Source organism: Strigops habroptila, chromosome 4 (assembly GCF_004027225.2).
Source record: "Strigops habroptila isolate Jane chromosome 4, bStrHab1.2.pri, whole genome shotgun sequence".
NCBI classification, from domain to species: domain Eukaryota; kingdom Metazoa; phylum Chordata; class Aves; order Psittaciformes; family Psittacidae; genus Strigops; species Strigops habroptila.
The window spans coordinates 27,061,909-27,083,922 of record NC_046358.1 but is presented as its reverse complement, the minus strand read 5'-3'; the positions used below and the strand labels follow the sequence as shown (position 1 = coordinate 27,083,922).

The 22,014-nt window shown below is 39.8% G+C and overlaps 1 protein-coding gene across 2 annotated transcripts in view; it reads right to left on the bottom strand.

The window, feature by feature from the left end:
- Window positions 1-22,014, bottom strand: part of CLMN (calmin) — a 76,855-nt gene that overhangs the window by 5,228 nt on the left and 49,613 nt on the right. Inside the window, exons 2-12 of one of the 2 annotated variants that reach the window (XM_030483829.1) lie at window positions 19,104-19,165; window positions 16,037-16,132; window positions 14,679-14,762; window positions 12,000-12,092; window positions 10,549-10,739; window positions 8,578-8,771; window positions 7,497-7,579; window positions 4,722-6,056; window positions 3,512-3,690; window positions 1,931-1,991; window positions 814-875 (exon numbers count right to left, since the gene is read on the bottom strand). In XM_030483829.1, coding sequence (XP_030339689.1) covers window positions 814-875; window positions 1,931-1,991; window positions 3,512-3,690; window positions 4,722-6,056; window positions 7,497-7,579; window positions 8,578-8,771; window positions 10,549-10,739; window positions 12,000-12,092; window positions 14,679-14,762; window positions 16,037-16,132; window positions 19,104-19,165 — 2,440 coding nt within the window. Of the gene's footprint in view, window positions 1-813; window positions 876-1,930; window positions 1,992-3,511; window positions 3,691-4,721; window positions 6,057-7,496; window positions 7,580-8,577; window positions 8,772-10,548; window positions 10,740-11,999; window positions 12,093-13,125; window positions 14,763-16,036; window positions 16,133-19,103; window positions 19,166-22,014 lie in introns of both variants that reach the window. The other variant, XM_030483830.1, reaches the window with a different exon arrangement.

Here is a 22,014-nt window from a genome sequence, read left to right as displayed (position 1 = left end):
TTTCTGGCTTGGGGCATCCTACTTGCTCAGATATTATACTGGATATATACCTGAGTATTACACAAAACCTGCTCAATATCAGCAGTCTGCAAACAGGCATAACTGTGACAGCTATTCATGGTTTTTTTTTTTAACAGAAGCATAAGTGAGACCAGGATGCTGGATCCCAATAATATTTTCTGTGTTTTCTGCATTTAAATGCAACCATTATTTTAACTCAAAGTTTTGGCAGGTACTATCCAGTATCAGCTGAGAGGGGAAATCTAAAGCAATCCTTGCTTCTCACAGATATGTAGATCCTAATACCAAAGGGATACACAGTCTGCATGCAGGATCCATCACCCTAAGTCTAAACTAAACACACGTACATATTGTAAAAACTCATGTGTGCTCTAACAGAGGCCAGAACTCCACTGAGGTATTGTCTTTCCTTAGCACTGACCACACTAAACATTGTCTAGACAGTCTTCCAAACCAGGAAAGAGTCATCACTGCCTGAGGACCTCATATTTGAAGTCATCCCACTCTTTTCTTTGTCTGAAATATCCACCATGTGGGGAAGTGCTCACAATCTTGCTTAGACAGCTGAAGCTTTCCTCTCAAGTCAAGAGAAAGCATTTTAGTCAAGGGGGAGATCAAACAATAAAGAAGTTTTGTATCTTATACCTAGGGGAAATATGGACTCCGAGCTATTACACAAGACATCAAGTCAGTCTCTACCATTACAGGTAATTTCCTTTTGTAACATTGTTAAAAGTACCTAGGTGTTATGGATTTCATGCAAAAGGCTTCGTCTGAATAAGAACCACTCACCTGATGATTAATGGATCTTCACCCGTATCTCTCATCTTCTGCTCGTTTACACCATAGGTTTCCTGAAACAAAACAGGAATAGATTATATATGTAAAAAATAAAAATCCAGTATCTCACAAAGATGGTAATTGTGTGTGTGTTTTATGCAGAGTATGTCTAAAGTTTGCTCAAATAAAATGAAAGCGTGCTTATAAATTTATTCCCTGCCAGGACATCTACCACTGCAGTTTGGTACACACACAGAAAAGGAAAAAAGTTGTGAAATAAGATTTTTTTTTGCTTTCAACTGCTTTCATTCATCTGAAAAAGCTCCTCTCATTCATATATGTCAGTAGCTCTGACAGCACTGCAAACCTAAACTATCTGTGTGAAATCTCCATTTAATGAACATTGGTGCAGCATTTTTTTAAAACTCCAAGATGCTCGGAGTTTTATTCTGTGCCGAAAAGAGCCATCTCCCTGTCTTTGCTGAGTGTGCCCGGATTGCTGATGCTGTCCCTTCCTTCTGACTTAAAAAATAAAACTCTAGAGCTCAGTTGTATAGTGTGCTCTCAAGAAACCAGTATGAATTACATCTGCCATTAAGGATGCAGTTTCACATTACAACTAAAATTCCTCTAGGGTTAGCTGCTGCTATTGAGATAATACACCACTACTATGAAGGAGAGGGAAAGAGCTCAATCTTACATTGAAAAGTACACTTCAAGAGACACTCAGCATTTTTGCAGGGCTGCGACCAGGACACCGTCAAACATGCAAAGAATGTACAAATGAAAGAAAACTGGAGCAGCAAATAAAGGCAGCTTCAAAGAAGCAAAGTGTTGCAGCTATACAGTTAGGATGAATTAAACCTCAAAGTTACAATACATTTAATTGCAGTATTAGGTACTTCTTTGTGGGTTTGTTCAAGGTTCAATAAGGTTCAGTTCCATATATTTAGGAGAGTTCAAGAAAGCTTTCCAGCTATGCCTGGTTTTGGCATTAAAATTATTAGAAGTCACAGGGCTTTGTATTATTACAGAGCTTTCTATATAGAGTAGACCCTTTTCCAGTATGTGAATTTTTGGAGTTTAAGAGAAATAGAGAAACAGCGATATGTAAATTTCACACACTTACCTCCTCAGAAGTATTGGGAGATCTTTTTCGGAGATAAATGTTGGAATCACTGTCACTGATTCTGAAATGTATGTAAAAGCAAAGTTTTTAAATTCATACAGCTAAGTTTTGTTTTTACTTCAAAGACAGCCACTGCAATTGCACATGCTAGTTTTAAACTATGCAAAACCACAAATATGCACTGTTGTATGTATTAGAATATGGACTTGAATTTATCAGTAACATAAAAAATGGCTTTGGGAAATCTGACCCACAATAAAAAAATCCATATGCTCAAATTATAATCTCTTCTGAAAAATTATTATCTGATATGGTTCTTGTACCTTTGACATCATTGACATCTAAGTGAGAGTATACCCCAGGTTTTATCAATGTCTATAAATAAAGAATTGACGGACTTTGTACGGAACAGAAAGCTTGAAGGAGACAATAGGTTTTTCTGATTCTTTCAAATTCACTAGAGTGCGACAATGATAAGCATCAACAAATTACAGTTCATGTCCCACTCAAATACATTACCTAAGAACTAAATTAGAATGTAAGAGGGAACAGAAGTGAATGGAATAAAATTGGCTATACTGGGTCTGGCTGGGGTGCAGTTAACTTTCAATATAGCAGCCCCTGTAGCACTAAGCTTTGTATTTATAGCTAGAACTGTGCTGATAACACACCAACGTTCCAGCTATTGCTGAGCAGTGCTCGAACAGCACCTAGGCTATCTCTCCAATCCCCTGCCCCAAAGGCCAGTAGGCTTGGTCTGGGCAAGAGGTTGGGAGGGGACACGTCCAGAACAGCTGACCACAACTGACCAAAGGGATATTCCATATAATGCTGTGCTTAGCAATTAAAACTAAGAGAAAGGAGGAAGCTGGCAGAGGGACACACAGATACATTATTAAGGTGTTTGTCTTCTGAAACAACCACTACATGCCTGTCAAGGCTCTACTTCCCAGGAAGTGGCTGGACACTGCCTGCTGATGGGAAGTAGAGAATAGTTGGGGTTTTTTTGTCTCCTTTTGCTTTTCTTCTACATATGGTCTTTGCTTTTTCCATCAAACTGCTTTTACCTCAACCCATGAGCTTTTCACCTTATTTTCTCCCCCTATCCTGCTGAGGGTGGGGAGAGAGAGAGTGGCTTGGTGCACACCTGGTGGCCAGCCAAGGTCAACCTACTACAATGCTGTTCACTTGTTCATAGACACAAAAAAAAGTCGAACAAATATCTGTTGGAATGAAGCAGTGTCACGATTCTACATAGTTTCATAATGCACATGGATTATTTCATCTATGTTACAAAAAACTCTTTCTGTTGGAAAAACAGTTGTAACACTGCCACTTTCAAAACACATGGGGTTCCAGTTGGGTTTTGTGTAGCAAAGTTTGTATAGCAAAGTCAAATCAAGTCCCATTGGCAATGAATCACTCAACATGTTTAAGAGAAACACAGGAAGAAGCCAATGAGTCCAAATACACTGCTCCTAAGAGAAGTCTGCAAGAAACACCCAGTGGACAGGGCACACTTCAAAAGACCGGGGATTCATACCAGTTAGGTGTATTTAAGACAAAGTTAATGTGAAATACCTGGTCAATTCCTGACAACCAGCAATTTCTTCCAGTTTATCTTGTGACAGAGTAGTAGTGGCGGCTTCTGAGATCTGCAGGTCTTCTTCTATCATGTTTTCCCCTTCTTCCTCCCCATTACTACTTTTTTCTGGTGTCTTTATGTCTATTGATAAATCCTCTACATGTTCTACTATGTCCTGTTGGAATGAAGAAACATTTTGCATTAGACAACAACACTGATTCCCCACTTTTCCAAGTATTTTTAGTGGTGCAGCCTACTCAGATGCTAAATTGCATCTGAGATTGAAAAGACGATTGAAAGTCTCACTAAAGAAAATAAAAAGCAATTCATTTCTTGAAAGTAATTTTGGATATATTCAGCTATAAAGTATCATCAGTTCAACATACATACAATTAGTTGTCAGTTCTTTTTATATAAGGAATCGTGACATGATGTGGCTCTTTGAAGCAATCTGCTAAGACTTTTAAATCTATTGTGAATTAGTCTTTGAAGCTAACAGCAAATTGACTGACTTCATTACTCTAGTAAGTGTCAGGACCCAAACATGCCCAACATGTCTAAGCAACATGTAGAGTAACATCAAATAGACACTCATTCTTGAGTAACACTGTCTAAAATTACTGTGCTGGAAAACATTCACAGTAAGTGTCTGCAAGAAGAGATGCAGTAGCAAATTGCCTAAATCCAATACATACAATAATTACCAAAAATCCCCCCTCCTCTTCCTCCTGCAGTGTAGAAAAGCCTTCATTTTACCTGTAACTTATCCTACTCAAATTGGTTTAAGTTTTTGTAGGCAAATTTATTCAGATTCAGCCAAAAATTACCTTTGCCTGTATCTTTTTACATCAGCAATACTACTTTCTGTTCATCTCATTACAAGTTATTAAAATACTGTGTTAATCTTTATGCATAAGGATTATACAGGAGCCTGAAACTACTTTAAACATAATTAAAATTCACATTTTTTTGCAGTACTCTTAATATTAGGGCTTATTCTCTCTTTCAATGTCAGAACTTCTCAGGGATCTGCAATTCCATTCATTCCAGTAGAGGGCTGTGGCAAACAGCGTTACGGGACAGGAAACCAAGTACATGTTACATACTTCTACAAAACGTGGCAAAATTAAAACAAATGAAAACCACTGAGGTCAGATGCTAATTCCCCCAACAAAGAAATGCTGGTAGTAAAAAAAAATAAAATACCTCAGGATGTTGTGGAATAGTGGAATCTTGACGGTTGCTGACCTTTTTGCCATCTTCTTCAATTTCTAACTCTTCTTCTACTAGTAATGGCACTTCTTTTTCACTGGAAGAATTCATGTGACTGTTAATGTCTGTTGTTTCCTCCTCATCATTCTCTCTATCTGTTTCGGATAGAGGGACATCTGGCTTATTCCCTAAGTCTGGCTTATTCCCTAAGTCTGGCTCTGGAGCATCTTCCTTGTGGTCCTGTTCTGGTAAGCCCTCCTCATGTAAAACATCCATTACTGTTTCAGAAGAAGCTTTGTCATTTCCAGTATCATAATCTTCAATACAAGGCTCAAGGTAAGCATTCAAAACTGCTGATATGGGAACATTATAATGTGGATAATAAAAGAGATCATGGGGTATTACAGATACTTTCGAAGAACTTGGCAGCACTTCAGCTGAAGACTCAACTTCATCACAGCTGTCCAGGTCCTCTGGACTTTTAGGTACATCTGAGAGAGAGTCATCAGATGTTTCATGCTGTGTAGATAGTTCTTGGCTTTTGAGATCAGAACCATTCAGTGAGCAATGGTTAGTTTCTATCGTCTCAAAGGCAAGTGATTGCTCTGTATGTTCATTCTGTGGAATATTCAGTATTTCCTCATTCAGAAGATGAAGAACATACTTACGTGTATCTTCTTGTTTTGAGGTATCTTTTGGTAAAAGAACTGAAGTCTGAGGTTTGCTTTCTTCTACTTTATTTATAGATTCATCTGTAAGTATACCTGAAGTCCAGGATAATGGACTCAAAGAAGAAGTATTGGCTGAAAGGCTCTTAGTTTCATTGTCATATTCAGTAGATGTTTCTTTAGTTAATTCTTCAGAGTAGTCTTCAAAAGAGTCAACAGAATTTTTCTGATCTGTCAGAACAGCTGGAGAAAGGTCATCATTCTGTTTCAGTGGATCATCAGATATGCCCCCTTCACCTGGCGTGAATTTGTCACTAAGAACCTCCCAAGAGGAACTGGATTCAAAACTGACAGATCCTTCAATTTTCAGTGAGGTAGGCCTCTGAGGCTCCTCTTCAAATGTTTCCTGTGAATCACCTGACATGTGATTCAATTTCCCATTACATTTTTCAGGAACGGTTTCTGATGGGATTTTCTCAGGGGCATCATGAATATGAACCTTTGGAGGAGCAGGATGACTCCTTTCATGATTAACAGTATACATGTTTTCTTCACTTTCGCTTAAAATCAAGATTTTGCTTTCTTTCTCTGACGGTGTGTCTTTGATGTGGACATATGTGGACTCAATTGGAAGCTCCTTGTCAGGGTCTGTAAATTCTTCCTATAAGTGACGATACACCATTAGAAGACAAATCATACCTCAGATACCATTTTAGTTTTCCCAAACACTACAGGAAGAATAACTGCCCATCACTCCATTACTGTGTGAATGGCCAATTCACGACTCATTTTTGAAACTAGGAAAAAAACAATTTGGCAAGTCAAGTGGCTTGAACAAAGCTCAGCGTCAAGAAGCCACTTGTACAGGAAGATTAGAATGCAGACAAGGCTACTCCTCAGTTGTTAATGTATTCATCTCTCCCTGCTGCACCTGTAGTGACAACTAACATGGCTTTTTGAAACAATCCCAAACCCTGGGAATAAAATAAATCTAACAAGTCCACTAAATCCACTGTGAAATGTATTAATATAGTAGTTTATTCCATTCCAACAGACAGCATTTAAAAAAAAGTAGTCTTTTTCTTTGTGCATTAAAATGCCCACAGGTGTTAATGCCAACGAATCTTACTGCTCATCTAATCTAATAATAATAATTAGATTATTAATTCCAGTGACTTTAGTAATGCCCACCAATTTTACAAGCTGCAAAATTCATACCAACTGGAACCTTCAGTCAAGAAAGGAGAGGAAATGCCTTTCGTGTAGGAACCATCATTTATGTGCATATACTCTAGCAACAAACTTACCCAGATACTAGAGGGACACTGAGTCCCTTAGGGATCCTTTCAAACCAAAAAGACTATGTTGAACTTGGTTTGTCTGGAAGTACAAGTAGTCTCCAGTCTGGAAGTACAAGTAGTCTTTTCAACTTACACAGATCTCTTCTCCAGTTCTTGGGACTTCCCATTTTTCCTTGCATTTTCTGTCTCCTATCCCTTAATTCTTTTATAAGTTTACCCTCTGTTTCTCCAGAAGACCTTGGTCAATCCCTGACACTGTCAGCCCCTACTTGCTCCTCAATTCTTTGTTTTTGATAAAGTCTGTGTTGAAGTCCTGGCCCTTTAAGCTGCAATGTATTTCGTGCTTATAATGAGGGCTTTTGACTGCTGCATTGACAAGATCCAGCCTCTGGCATCTTGTGTCTGATGCTGGCTAAATTCAGATTGATTGTGGCCTCAAACTTGCGAAGATAGAAGTCTAAATGAAATTCAAAGTCCAATGAATCATCATAGATGAAGGGATAAAATTCAGCCTTATTTAAGACTAAAACAGCAAAGTAGCAGAACCCTACGTAACCAGTTCCAACTTCTGAAAGTTATAATTGCATGTAAATGTTTAAAAGCACAATTCTACCTAAAACATTTTAGCAATCACCAATGAAAGTCCATTTGACAGGATTTAACAAAATTGTGAAAAATTAAATCTAAGTTTGTGGTTTATTTTAAATAGAAACCTAGAAGATAAATACAGCAATATCTGACTTTATTAGGTACACCAAAGCAAATTAAAAAAATGACATGATGTAGGAATAAACACATACCGCTTCCAGCTCTGGGAAGTGTTCCAGAAATTGCGCCACATACGTCACAATTGACTGTTCATCGGGTGATTCCACCATGATATCTATGGAGACAGACACAAGCGGCTTGAGCACACACGGCTCTAAAATGTTCTTGCAGAGGAACAGATCATCAGACATTTATCCTGCCTTCATGATGAAAGAAATTACAGCTACAAACACTTTTCTGACAGATAAAAGAAGTACTTTTCACTGTTGATGGTACTCGAAAGAGTTCTCAATGTCTTACTCATTAATTTTTTCCTATTTCCAAACACATACTGAACCCTGATCAGGGTCCCTTATCATTCACCTCCATAATGTCATTTATGTTGTTGTCACTAGACAGTGATCTTGTTGAGTGGCAGCACAGAGGTTTATTTTTAGCAGGATGGCCCAGTCATCTAACAGGTGAAAGCGCACATAAGCAATCTGTGCTTTCAATCATAAAAGCAAGGCCTAACACCTGTCTAGTACAGTTCAGTAGAAAACACTCCCAAGAAGAAGGTCCATTTATATACATATATTTATATGCACACATATATACTTATGTTTACATATATAAATACATATATATGTGTATGTATGCATTGTAAAGGAAAAACCGGGAGATGAAAACACATTTGAATAGGTATCATCTATCCATTTTCCTGGTATGGCAGACTGATACACTTCATCCTGGAGTGACATTCAGTCTCTGCAGACTGTAGGTCTTACGAAACAGTGCTAATGCATTGAGATACCTCTCAGCACAACAAGGGTGGTGATTAGTGCCCACTAGTAATGCAGATGTCACATAGCATCTAAACATTAAACAAGACCAGCATACACAGCTAAAACTGTAGTAAGATCTCTGCCCCCAAGGAGTTTACAAACATGACTGGAACCATACAACTGCAAGCCAGTGACCAATTCATTTTTATTTTTCTTTTCAATCAGCCAAACATACCGATCACATCAACAGCCTAATCACTGGGAGGTTTTTGGTAGGTATCGTAATGCAATATTCATGAATTCATTATAGTTTGAATGTTACCCAACAAGGTTGATGTAGGTGTTTTACCTTCTGGTTCTAGGAGCCGAGGAACACCCAACTTGTTTTGTGCTATGCTGAAAGCATCCTCCAGGTTTTCTCGAGCTGATTTCTCCAGTGCTTGCTTCATGTCTACCAAAGTACAGTCTATTGCTTTTATGATAGCTAAGAAAGCAAGGCCACTCCTCCAACTGCTGGTAAAGTCCTGAACTGCAACACCGTACCTAAACAGAATTACACACAGTTTACATGGATGGTTGTGTTACAAAATCCAAACTAAAGGCATCATCATTTTCAAAGCCTCCTGAAAGTGAGAAGTAAGGTTGCTGAAGTTGCACTAGTCACATCTGAGGTCTTTCTGGATTTTGAAACACACAAAATACATCCATAAAGCACACAGATTCACAAACTGGATCGACGTGGCCAACAGCTGACATCAACCTGCCTGTAGGAAGCAGTTAGTAAAAACAAAGCCCTCAAGAACTCAGCAACCACACTTAACATTCACAAAACCAAATGTCTCTGTGATTCCTGTTTCTGTTGCTCTCCAGCATTTTAATGTCATAGCTTGGGAAGACTGCCAACACTTAAATGCTTAAAAACATAAGCATGAATGATTCACATTCTTGTGTACTTGGCCTTCTACAGCAGAAAACTGTGCTTTGCCAAATGCAAATGGTGCCAGTATATGTATAAACCATGAGTGTGTTAGATGCCCAAAGTTTTGAAGGAAGAAACAACTGTCAAACTTGCAATGAAGTACAGTCCCAGAACAAAAAATTCTGCACAGATCACTGTGTAACAGGATTATAATGATGCTATTATGTTTTTAATAGTGAAGTTGCAAGAACAATTTTCTCCTATGTTTTCAATTTGTACTCTTTGTCTGAACTGAAAAGTCTATGGCCTTTACTTCTCTGGTCCTCACTCTCCTTGTACCACCTCCTTGTTAATGACAATATCAGCATTATTTTGGAACTAAACCTATGGATCCTTTATGGTCTGCACTGGCAGCAGTGAACTACGGATCCTGATGGAACAAGTTTATGTGCACAACAAGCACCTTTAGCTTCACTGAAGATAACCAAGGGATGATGTGACCTGCAGGACCAAGTATTTAAGATGTAGATTTGTATTTTCAATACTAGACACAGAACATTTGTGTTCATAGGCAGATTTGGACATAAAAATCCATCAACGGACAAAAATGCCAAATATTCAGCTATCCAACTTACAAGTAAGCTTGACCCATGCCCTCTTTAAAACTCTCTGGCAGTCATTACCTCAGGTAACAACACATATAAAATACACTCCAGACATGTACACGTGCACTAGACATCTTACATTAAAGTTTTTTAACCTAACACTGCCAGGTTAAAGCATTACTATACAAAATGCTTTGGTGAAAGAACTGCCTTTTTATTATAGAGAGATATGTTGAGTGATGGAAATGGATCCAAACATCACATGTTCATGAGAAGCAACTTAACATTCACCCCCTTCCCCTCTCTAATTCTGAGGAAAGAGGGACTCTAATAGGGGCTCTCTCCTTCAAGGCACTCTGCAGCACATGAGAAGCTCCCTCAGGGCTGCCACTTAATTTAAAAGGCTGTTACAGAAGTCTTTCAATATACTTGTTTTTTCAGTTCACCCCTTGTTTATGCCTACCTTTTAATTAGCGAAAGATATCAGACAGACTGCATGAAAGCCAGGGGGGAGGAGGAGGAGGGAACGATCCTGTTTTAAACAGCGCCAAGCAGATTAGTGCAAGTTAACATTTAACACTCAAATCATGAAGCCAGCAGCGCACACAGCTTCAAGGTCAGACGGCTGCTGTAGACACACGGCGATAGCAGTAATACCCGCCTGCAGAGACCCTGCGCCTGCAAACTTCGAAAGCAGAAGAAGCCAGTGTGCACACGGGGCAGGAAAGAGAAGGGAGATTCAGCTTCAAGAGGAAGGTGGCAAAACACGGTTTTGTACAAGGGTTTGTTAGCTTACTTCCTGGTTTTCCTCTGAACCCAGATTAAAAGGGCTCTGATGGCTTTCCGCTGATCCTTCACTGTAATGGACATGTTCCTCTCCACACTAGGAGTGCTGGGGTGAGATGTGTCTGACTCCGGACCACTGGGCCCAGAGGACAGGCTGGAGGAGGAGGAGTTCCTGTTGAGGTTGCCTGTCAGCTCCTTAATCTGCAATAAAAGGCAAAACACACAGTGTTCCTGTTTAACACTGGCTGCATGGAGAACTCAGTGCTTGTTTTCATGAAAACTTTAAAGATAACAGTGGCATAACTGAATTTTAAGAGGTAATTATAGACCTGCCCATTATAATTCTCAACTTGTATTTCACAGGCATGACAGCCAGCAGCAGCCCAGCTGCCAACCCCAGGAAACAGACAGGGCAAGGTACCAGTGCAGGCTGAACTGAGCAAACTTGCATTAAACAAAAAGCACAGAAACATGTCCTTGACAGAAAAGTTTAACTGAAGTTGTTCTCTTCACAGGACTTGCTTGAGTGAAATATTTTTAGTCAAGAAATGGTGACCTGCAGCAGCACTCCTGTCCTTGGTCAGCGTTGACATTTGACTCCAAATTACCGACTCTGCTGCTCTTAGGTCCCCCATGCTCTCTGCTCCCAGGGCAGCAGATACTGACCACAGCATCTCTGCCTGTGACTCTGGCCAAACTGGTGCTGTGCAGCACTGTTCAGCATGAGGAGCTCAGTCAGGGAGAGAAACCCCAGTGCAACTTTGAGATGAATTTTTAAACCTATAGCAATTTTTTAAATGAAAGAGAATGAAAAAGCCTCACTGTCTTACAAGAGTTGCAGAACCCTCCCTCCATCTCTCTCTGTTCATTACAATTTGGTATTGTCCAGAAGGTAATTTTCAAAATACATGTACATTATAGACCAGTTTTAATCTAAGCCTGGGGCTAAATCAGTTTTCAAGCTCAGATCAGTTTTATCAGTTCCAGGCCCTTCAAGATCTTTCATGTGGCCTTCTACATCAGTTGCAAATTTTTGCCATGTTGAGTAAGCCTCCGGAGATCAGTGATTCTACATGGAATTTCCCACCACATTGGACCAAATCCAGAAAAGGTTATTGAAAATAAACTGTGACCTGGAACCAAACCCAAGACATTGGTTCAGATCCAGGGAATCTGGAACAGAACCCTGACAAGGCACAGGAGAGAAGGGAAAGTGGTAATCTGAAGCTCTAATTCTGGTCCAAGTCAAACGAGGGCTTAAATTGTCTCCTATTTACACCAAAATAGGTCAAATGAAGTAAAATGAAACAGCTGCAGGTATAAAATTAGGAGGCAAAAGCTCAGGTTTGACATGTTTAATTATGTTCTTTAGGATTAAAAATAAATTTGAAGATCAGTGTTCAGCTGGAATAGATTGATACGAGGAAGATTGTTCACTTATGATTATTCAAGTTTTATTACCTGAAAAAACAAGATTATATTCCATATTAGTCCAAGAACCAAAGAGGAATTTCCATCTGCTATTTCTGCTGCATCGATGCTAACAAGCTTTACCTGTAGAAGAGATTATAAATTCAGAGCCAAATTCAAAGCAGCAAGGTAAATGCAAAAAATGCACCCAGACTTCTAGGCATGTCCAGAACGCTTCTGCCACTGACTGACCAGCCAAAAAGCAATTCTGAAATCTTATGTTATTGGTAACTTGCCCTGATCACAAACGTCCTGCTCATGGAACTCATATCTCAAGCCCACAGCATAGCCTGCAGAACAGAAATGAGCCCAGTTCTGCATCCTGAGGACCACAAATGCATTTCCTCCATATAAAAATGGAACACAACGGTGCCCTCTCCAGGGGATCCTATTCTTAAAAAGTAGAGTCACTTCTCATACAAAAATGAAATCCTAGTAAGATCTGCTTACTTCTGTTTTGCTATGCATCTCCCTTCTCCTTGCTTATCTCACTTCACACAGCTTGTCACAGAGTTCTGATTAAATCAGCAAAGGATAGGGTTGCCTAATCCAAGCAAACTCTAGACTTTCCCACACTGTGGTTTCTTTCACCTGATAACACCAGGATGTTATTCTCTTCGACAACACAGACTTGGTTTTGGCAAAGGTCATGGGGAAGGGAGGAAGCAAGGAAACTGTCTGTACCGCACATGGCACCCAGACAGAGTTAAAGCCCAGCATACAGCCCATTTATCACTTAGAAATCCTGTACATGATGAATCACTTAGCAGCGCTTTACCCTGCTGCCCCAGTTCCACAGAAGCACCCGCTGATGGGCTCCACCCACTGTGGTTTAATATCTAACCCTGAAGCCCTTGGCAACCAAGGCATTTTGCCAACACTTTTATTACCACCCTTCACTAACCAGTTTGGTTAAACTGAAAAAAGGAAAGCGAAGTAACTTTTTATCTAGTGGTTTGCACAAGGGTTTTCAATCTTAGCAAGAAGACACCTCTAGCTGTCATATTTCAAGGCTCAGATTTCTTGCTAGCTCCAAGGTATTTGGCATGAGAAAACCTTTAAGACCTAGTACGTTTGAATAGCAGTTTGTCCAAAATGGGCAACAAGTGGCATTTACCATTAGACTGCTCTCAGCGTCAGCTCTCTCCTCTTACTGCTGCTGCTGTTTGTCACCCAGCCCAGTAGAGGTGCCTGGCTACAAGATACTGAATGCGAACTCTTAAGGAAACAAGAAATCCATAGAAAAATAGGTGTTTTAGTAGGTGTCTAAGGCTCCTCCTGCCTGGCCTTGCTCATCGAGGTTCTAGGTTGTCCTGTAGTGAGTTCCTGGCAACCAGACATGCTCCAGCTGCAGCTCTGCAATGTTTTGATATCAACCAAGAGAGAAAAATGTCATCTGCCAGTGGGACTGAGCTGGATTTGGGTAGAAAGCATCAACTGGGAAACTGTTAAGAAATATGTGAACATGCGAAATATTTCTTAGCAATTCTATAGCAGGACACATAGACGTACACATTTAGGGCCAGATCAGCCCCTACTGGTGGAGTTTCCCAAAGGAGACTGGAACAACTGGAAGTTACTGGACAACTTCTTGACCTTTCACATCCTCTCCTGGGGAAAAAGGCAAAGGAGGTTAAACCTCACACATCCACGAGGTTGCAAGAGGTCCACTAAGACCTCACATCATGCTTATTCCCACACTGGGTTCTCAGTGACTCTCCTTCATGACTAGCACAGCTGCACAGTCTCCGGAGCAAGAGCTAAACTCATTGTAGGGAAGCCACAAAGTGACATCAGTTGCTGTTGTGGCATTCCATGCAAGGCAGGGTTTTGCCCATAAGCACACATTGGATCTTTCCTCACTCGTAAAGTTTAAACCCTACTGCAGTCCTTTATAAGACATAGTCTAATAATTGTTTTCTCTTTCTGAAAGATCTAGGTATACCATGTATATGAGTTGTTACATGGCTGGGATTTCTCTTGACCCCATTACTTCTCACATTTTTCAAGAGCAGTAATTTTTCAAAACACAAGCCACGTCCATAGGGCTTTGCAATAAAGCACTAATGGGAGAAATAAAACAAAAAAAACAAACAAAAAAAAAAGGAATGAATAATTTCAAGCTACAGGCTCTCATCTTGCTTGGTCACTTACAATAGAAAGTGATGTTGCAGTAGTACCACACTGACTACAAGGGAAGTTATACCCTTATAAGGCTTTGATTCCTGGAATTATACTTCTGTGTCATGTTCCCAGATTTCTTTTTCTCCTGCCTTTGACTCATGATCAGCTGCTGCAGGAGTTTGCCAGATAAATACATGATTTGTAATACTGTAAGTATTACTGACAAAAGAAAGCGGAACTGAAGTAATGCCACTAAGACCCAGTTCATAAGAATTACTTGCATTTCTTTTAATATTGGGTTCCTGATCCTTTAATCCTGTTGAACATTTACATTATAAAATGAAGAAATAATCCTTGTTTTAGACTCTGTAGGTGTTTTTACTGTGCATTTTTATTTGCTTTTCAGCCTTGCTGCTGAGGTAAGTCATAGTGCCTTTTAGTGGTACATTCCTCTTACATACATGCAGCACAACAGACTAATTACAATCCCAATACAATGTGCAATATACATGGAGAGAAAATATTAAGACCTTTGGAAAGACTCACATTACTGTCCTCCAAGAACTTCAGTGCTTTGGCTATGTTGTTCAAACGAAAAATGCGATGGCTTGAAGATTTGTATTCATGCATCTAGAAAAAATGAAAGCCACACTATTTGTAAAAACGGTGGAATTATTCGCCATGTCATATAAAGCTTAAAAACCTAACAACACAGAGGCAAAATAAAGCTAAGGAAATCTACCTATGTAAAATTACTGCCATCTTTGCTGATCAGTAAAGTGCTTCAACAACATGATCTGCCCTTGCTGTAGCAAAACAGGGTTAGCAACCAGCTTTCCTGCTTTCTGGATGTTATCAGTCTCTTGAACCTGTCACGTTGATTTTTTATGTAATCATGCTCCAACCATGTTCAGTCACAGGATCAAATTTACCTGAAAATTCATAATAATGGATTTATCTTTTTTCTTGAATTGAATTGTATAATCCTAATTAGGAAGCGTGAGCAGCTTTCATAGCAGGCACAGACCGGTGGGACGCAGCTACCTTTACTCTGAAGGCAGAAAGGAAACAGATTTGTTGCACGCGTGTGTCTCTGCAATTCCACTTTGGCACACTGTTTGCATCACACATGTGCAGGAACACCTAACCGCCAGCGTAACAAGTCTGGCCAGCTGACATTACCTCCTTCCTTGCCCTTCTCCCTGACCTCCGGGGCACAGCCTCCGGTTTACCATGAGGTGTCATCCCCTTCAAATCCTTTCCAGCCTGGCTTTCAATGCAATCTCTGTGAATGCACACAAACACAGTGATGCTTCTGCTACAGCTCCCCAAAACTGCAAGAGTATTACAAAACAGGCAGTTGTGAATGTGTGACTGCAGTGGCCATTCGTGCTGCAGTATGCAGATGGCTCAGTCACTGTAGAGCATCATCAGCTGAGTGCAAGTGCATCTGCAGCGGTGAGACAGCTGCAGAATTGGTCTCCTTTTATCCAAGTGTGATGCCCACACAGAAGAGAGTACTTGCTGACAAGACTGATGGAGAAAGAAAACATTAAGTCAGCTCTAACTGGTCATTTATATTTGTACTGGGTGTTTCCACTTCTGGTATGTGCAACTTTCTCCAGCTCTTACAAAGAAAGGAGGAGAGAAAAAGATTCTGGTAGATGAAGCTTTGCTCTTCTGATTTAGACCATATCAGTAAGACTAATGAAGCCTGAGCCAGGATGCCAGAACTAAACTCACAACTACACTGAGCATCAGCAGACCTATTAAGTGTCATAATGATATCAGACAAAGTAGAAACAGAATTGATAAAAAAAAAAAATACAGCAAATATATCCTTTCTTGGTAACGTGACTTGGGTGATGTCCAAATAGAATATGTGAGCATTAATGTATACATACCAGCTTTTGTCCTGACAGGACTTCCAGTAGTGCCATCAAGATTTTGCCATCTTGTATATCAACAAACAAGTCTTTCACCTTTAGAGGAGGCTTGCACTGTGATGAAAATAAAAAACCAGGTAGCTTTTAAAGCAGTACTGCTTGATAAGTCACTATGATTTCAGAGACTAAGAAGGAGAATTGTACAAGACCGAGATACTAGAAGTAAATCTTAGCCTGCCTGAAGAAAGTGCTGACTACAGAATGGTTAAGGTTGGAAAGGACCTTAAAGATCATCTAGTTCCAACTCATAGGCCATGGGCAGGGACACCTCACACTAGACCATGTTGCCCAAGGCTCTGTCCAGACTGGCCTTGAACACTGCCAGGGATGGAGCATTCACCACTTCTTTGGGCAACCTGTTCCAGTGCCTCACCACCCTCACAGTAAAGAACTTCTTCCTTATATCTAACCTGAACTTCCCCTGTTTAAATTTAAACCCATTACCCCTTGTCCTATCACTACAGTCCCTGATGAAGAGTCCCTCTCTGGTATCCTTGTAGGCCCCCTTCAGATACTGGAAGGCTGCTATGAGGTCTCCACGCAGCCTTCTCTTCTCCAGGCTGAACAGCCTCAACTTTCTCAGCGTGTCTTCATATGGGAGGTGCTCTATTCTTCGTATCAGTGGCAATTCTGGCCTAGGAATGTCAGAGCTAAAACTGAGGTACGGTATTCACGTAATTGAGATCAGACAAGGACTTATTCCAGATTTCCCATAACAGAGTCTCACCCTAAATAGTCTGCCTAGGAAGTGACCACCCAAGGGTTGGGTGCTGATCGCTCAGACTAAGACAAGTCCAGCAGAAGCAAATCTCACTTTATGTTGAAATAAGCCTGCAATCCAGCCGGACACAATGTCCTGTCTCCGCTGTAAGGTTTCTGGTGGTGCCATTCTGTTTCCTAGTATTTTCATTTCCATTGCTGCCCATTTCTTTTCCTACTTTAAACAGCAGCTTCTTGTATTGTGTCTCTCTCTTCTCAGCAGACTCCTCCAAAGGGAACCATCTCCTCACTTCACAAAGGTGCCTGATGATGTGTGTGCTATGAGGCACACAGCCAAGTCAGCTCAGCCCTTAGGAGTAGTCTCAGCTGCAGCAATTATGCTCTCTTCAGGTGTCACTCACCTATGTGTCCCTAAAGAGCATGATCTTTTTATCTTTGGTTGAGCAATGCACTACTGTTCGATTAAGAACTGCTTCTGGCAAACTGGGACTATAAGTTTTCGTTACTAGTCTTTAATCTAGCCAAGAGTACTAAACAATTCTCCATACCGAAAGAAAGCAAAGTATCCTTCATTTAAAAATCAAATAACCTATCTGAAAGCCTCAAACCCAAACCTTTTTTATTCTGTCAGTACTTAAGAGCAATCAGAACTTGGAAGATGCAGTCTACTCCTAATTATTCCATGACCAGCAGAGCCAGCTCCTCTCAAAAGATGACCCAAATGGGATCGTCTGCTCCAATAGAGGACACAGCACACCATAAGTTTCCTGAAAAAGTACAAGAAGAAGACTTCACTGCTGTTTTTAAAAGAAAGAAGCCACTCTGCAAGAAGTGCTCCTTTGAGGATAAAGGCCACCTTCCTCAGTGGGTGTCCTCAGAGAACCACCTGTAATTAGAGAGAGCTTTAGCAAAGCTTTCGTTATTTACATGGGTATGTTTACTATGCCACTTCCATGAAAAACATTTAATACAGAGGCAGACTTTTGCCCTTTTTTCAGAGAAGCACTTTTCCTGGTTGAATCCAGAGAAAACATTTCACCTGCCCACTAAGATTCTAAAACTTCACAGGCTTGGCAAGGCAGAATTAACAGCACCCTATGGCCTTTTAATGATCTAATTCCTTCTGTAAATCAAAGACCTTCTCCACAGTCACATATTTGACAACTTGTTTTGACAACTTCCAAAATTACCATTAGTATAAAGCCCTAGAGCCCAATTCACAAAGGCATCATGTAACACTGTCTTTGTTCTGAGAGACCTTTGGGAGCCGCTGCTAGTCAAAATATTTCCAACTAGCTTTATCTGACTTTCCAGTGAGGATCCCTTTATTCCTTCAGCAAGACTTAGTGCAGAGTAGAGGACTTAAGCAACTATGTATGTGATGGCTTTCTTCTAGAACTCCTTTACTTTACTATGTCTGAAACGCAATCACTTCCCAAGACCTACAGGAGCTAAACTGAGAGTCAGCTTGTAGCCCAAACTTGTTCCCAGTCTGTACTTCATGAAATTCAGACAAAGATACTAAAAGCACTGTGAATTTCAAACTCCAGTCCAAGTTAGGACTTTGCCTAGATCAGGAAGCTGGTCTCATTCCTTGTTCCTGCATTAAGCATTGCTTCTGTCTCAGTAATATTAAGAATGGTTTTTTTCCTTTCCATCCTCAACAGCAGGAAAATCGTCTCCAAGAGGCAGACTACTCAGGAGAGTTAGTATTACTATCAATAAGAAAAGTTAATTAGGTTTAATAGCCATATTAGGGTGTGATTAAGAAACAATTACATCTTAAAAATACGATGTCCAAAAATTAGTTCTCTAGTGGAAGTGGATACATAAAGACCCCATCATACAGCCCTCCCCCCCTCATGACTGACAAGTAATTAATGTTTCCCATCTGCAGCTTTGGGATGAAGCCAGGTTCTGAAGAACATCTGTCTTTGGCCATGATGCCTCCAATGTTTGAACTTCCAGTCCAGGGAAGAACAGAGTCACCTTAGAGCAGTCTCAACTATATTTGACTTTATGCGAGTATGTTCTATGGGAAAATTCTAGCCTCATGATAATATTAAACTCGGGCTTAAATGCACCTGAGGTGAACTAAAGCCAGCCAAGCATTTGTTGTGCCTGAAAAGCATTTTCTTTTACCCAGAAATATGCTTTCAGCTTCCCCTCATTCTCCTCCAAACATCCCCATACGCACAGAAGTCAACTTTGTTTCCAAATTTGAACTACTTTAAAAGACATTGACTGCAATACATCTATGGTTTGGTCCTTGTATCCCAATATCAAGGCTGTTTGTCAGTCTTACCTTTCCCAAATGTAGGTTTATCCATCTGGTAAAGGTCCTCTTCTGTACATTTTCCCGTTCCACTAGAAATACCAGAAACAAAAAACAGCACTTAATTTTCCAGAAGAGGGAAATCTGGTAGGAAATTTCAAAAACTGATGCACAAAAAAGTCAGAATTCGTGAGAGCCCTGTGAATAAAACAAATATATTCCAAATCGGGAAATAATACAAGGTTGAGCTATGGTGTTTTATTCAATTTCTTCGCCCAGACATGAGCTGCGCACTTGTAGATGCATTCTAAAGGACGTAGGAAGAAATCTATCTTTAGTTTAGCAATCTTCAATGTAGCTTTTGAGAGGTGAATATTTACATGTTGTGCACAGCTCCCCAGTGATGTTAGCTTCTGAGGAACCAGCTTGACCCTTCCATGTCAATTTATAGGATTATTGCTTTGACGCCTCATGCAAATTGGGCTGGCATGGATTCCAATGTACTTACTTGTATGCACAAGGAACAGGACCACATTAGCCATACAACAATTTTGTCTTCATTCTGATGAATGGAAAAACCTCATCAAATCTCATCTTCCCAGTCTCCTAGCTAGTGCATTTAAAATCAAAATTCCAAGTCCCTACATTGAAGAATCATTTTACTTATATTGCAGTAAGAGGAGGAGTGCTTGCCAGAAGTGCTATAGGCTAGGTGCTGTACAAACAGCTCTTGAAGAGTTTTTAATCACATCTGCCATTTCCTGAATCCATTTCCATACTGAACTACAGTAAAAGTGTAAGGGGAATCTTATTACTGACCAACATTCATTTATCTTCTAACATAAAAAAGTAAACCATATATCTAATATAAATGAAGTAGACTGACAAAGTAATATTTCATTGTAGAGATAATTATTCTCAAGTGGTTCTCAAATTTCACTTGAACTAAGGAAATCTGGCAATTTATGAACAAAGACCATTAAAACTAGTTATATGCTGCATTTCAATTTACTCATAGAGCATATCAAATACATTTTAAAACCATTTTGTGTTTCTTCAGCCCTACAAAAATAACTAACTTATCTACTGGGAAATCACATTCTGTAAAAGTCTGGTTTGTTTTTATTGGTCAGACTAATTATAGACTAAGTAGTAGCTTCTGTAAATCAGATTTTAATATTGTTCCTTTTGATCATTTTAACTTAAAGGTCAGCAGCCTCTAATCATATGTATAATTGTCTTCCTTATTCTGATGCCTTGGAAGAGAGCTTTCAGCATGAATAACATCTGTCACTGATGGCTGTTCAGGCCTTTTAAGTCCTCTTATTCCTGTAAAACCTGATTTTATGTGAGATTGGTTAAAAAAAGACATTACCCTTTAAACGCTTTAGAAAACATGGAAAATGCCAAACTAATTATTGCTGTTGGCTTTTCTTTTAAGATACCTTAGAAAAATGTGCACAGATTTGAAACAGCTCTCTACAAATGAAACTGTAAATTATATTAGAGTTCCAGAATATCTGTAAAAAACCCACAGCATTTACCACCTACAAAATTTCAAAGTACAATAAACTAAGAGATGTGTCATATCTTTCCTGGGCTTCCCTTCCTTCAACACCTTGACCCTAGAACTGGCTTTCCAAGCACTCACACATCCACAGCTATGTGTCACCTAGGGTGTAACTTCCACAACTGATCTGTTAAAATTAACTTTTGAGGGTGGGTGGAGGTTAATGTTAAGCCAAATCTGTTCCCAGATATACTTCTTTTTGATCAAATGCATGTGTTGGTGCAAAGGGGAAGACAGCAAAGGCGTAGGAGCTAGTGGCAGGCAACAGGGCCACCTCTTAAGCGAGTCTGAAATGCTCAGGAATTCTCAGATGGGCAGGACCACGTTTCAGGGAGAACAGGAGACCTTATCAAATGAGCTGTATATACAGAATTCCAATGTTGACCAGAATCAAAGAGGAAACACAGAAGGTACACAGAAGCAAAATTAATGTTTTCTGATTTCATTAGAGTCTTGGTTTCTTGGTTTGCAGTCCAATTTTCACCAGTCACTTTGGCAACCTTCATTTTCATGGTAAATAAGGATGAAAAAGAGAGCTGTGTTTATTTATAGATCATCCATAACATTGAGCACACACTGGCTCCTAATTTTGCTGCAGAAATTCTTCCATGGATGCAAATTAGAGTTGCACATATGCCTCCAAGGATGGGTGAGCCAAACTGGTATTACTGCTTCAGGGAGCTCACACACCAAAAAAAAAAAAAAAAACCACCCAAAAAGGCACATTCAGGAAAGCACTTGCACATATATGCAGGTTTCTGATACCAATCAGTGAACCTTCCTACAGCAAGCAGCCTCTTTCCAGTAAGAATGATGACTTCAGAACAGACACTATTTGATTCTGTAATAGTCTAAAGCAATAGTAACTGGATGGGCAAAAGGAAAGAGGAGGAAATGTGTTTATAAAATCCCTAAGGCAGACAAACCCCTAATGCAGGCCATATGCTCAATGGTAGAGTTAATGGGAAAAGTTCAGCACAGGTACTTACTGATATATGCCTTTAACTGTTCTTCTTCAGCTTTGTGGACCTCCCAGTTTCAGTACAGCCCCTCTTCTCCACAACCTTTTCATTCGAGACGATTGTAGAGACTCTATAAACTTTATACAGTTTCCATAAATTAAATGGAATCTTTTTTTCTCCTTCGCACCTACTATTGTATAAAAGTGATGAAAATAATCCAAGTCTAAAGTTCCTATGCTTATGTATATAGTTTACCGAAACTGCACTGTGTTTACTGGGCAGCTAGAGAGCAATAACACCATTATAAAATAATAATTACACACACCATATGGCTGGCCTGCACACAGATCCTATGCTGGAAAAGAAGGAATCCTGCTGTGAGGGTTGGATTCAAAGATGTAATGCTGGA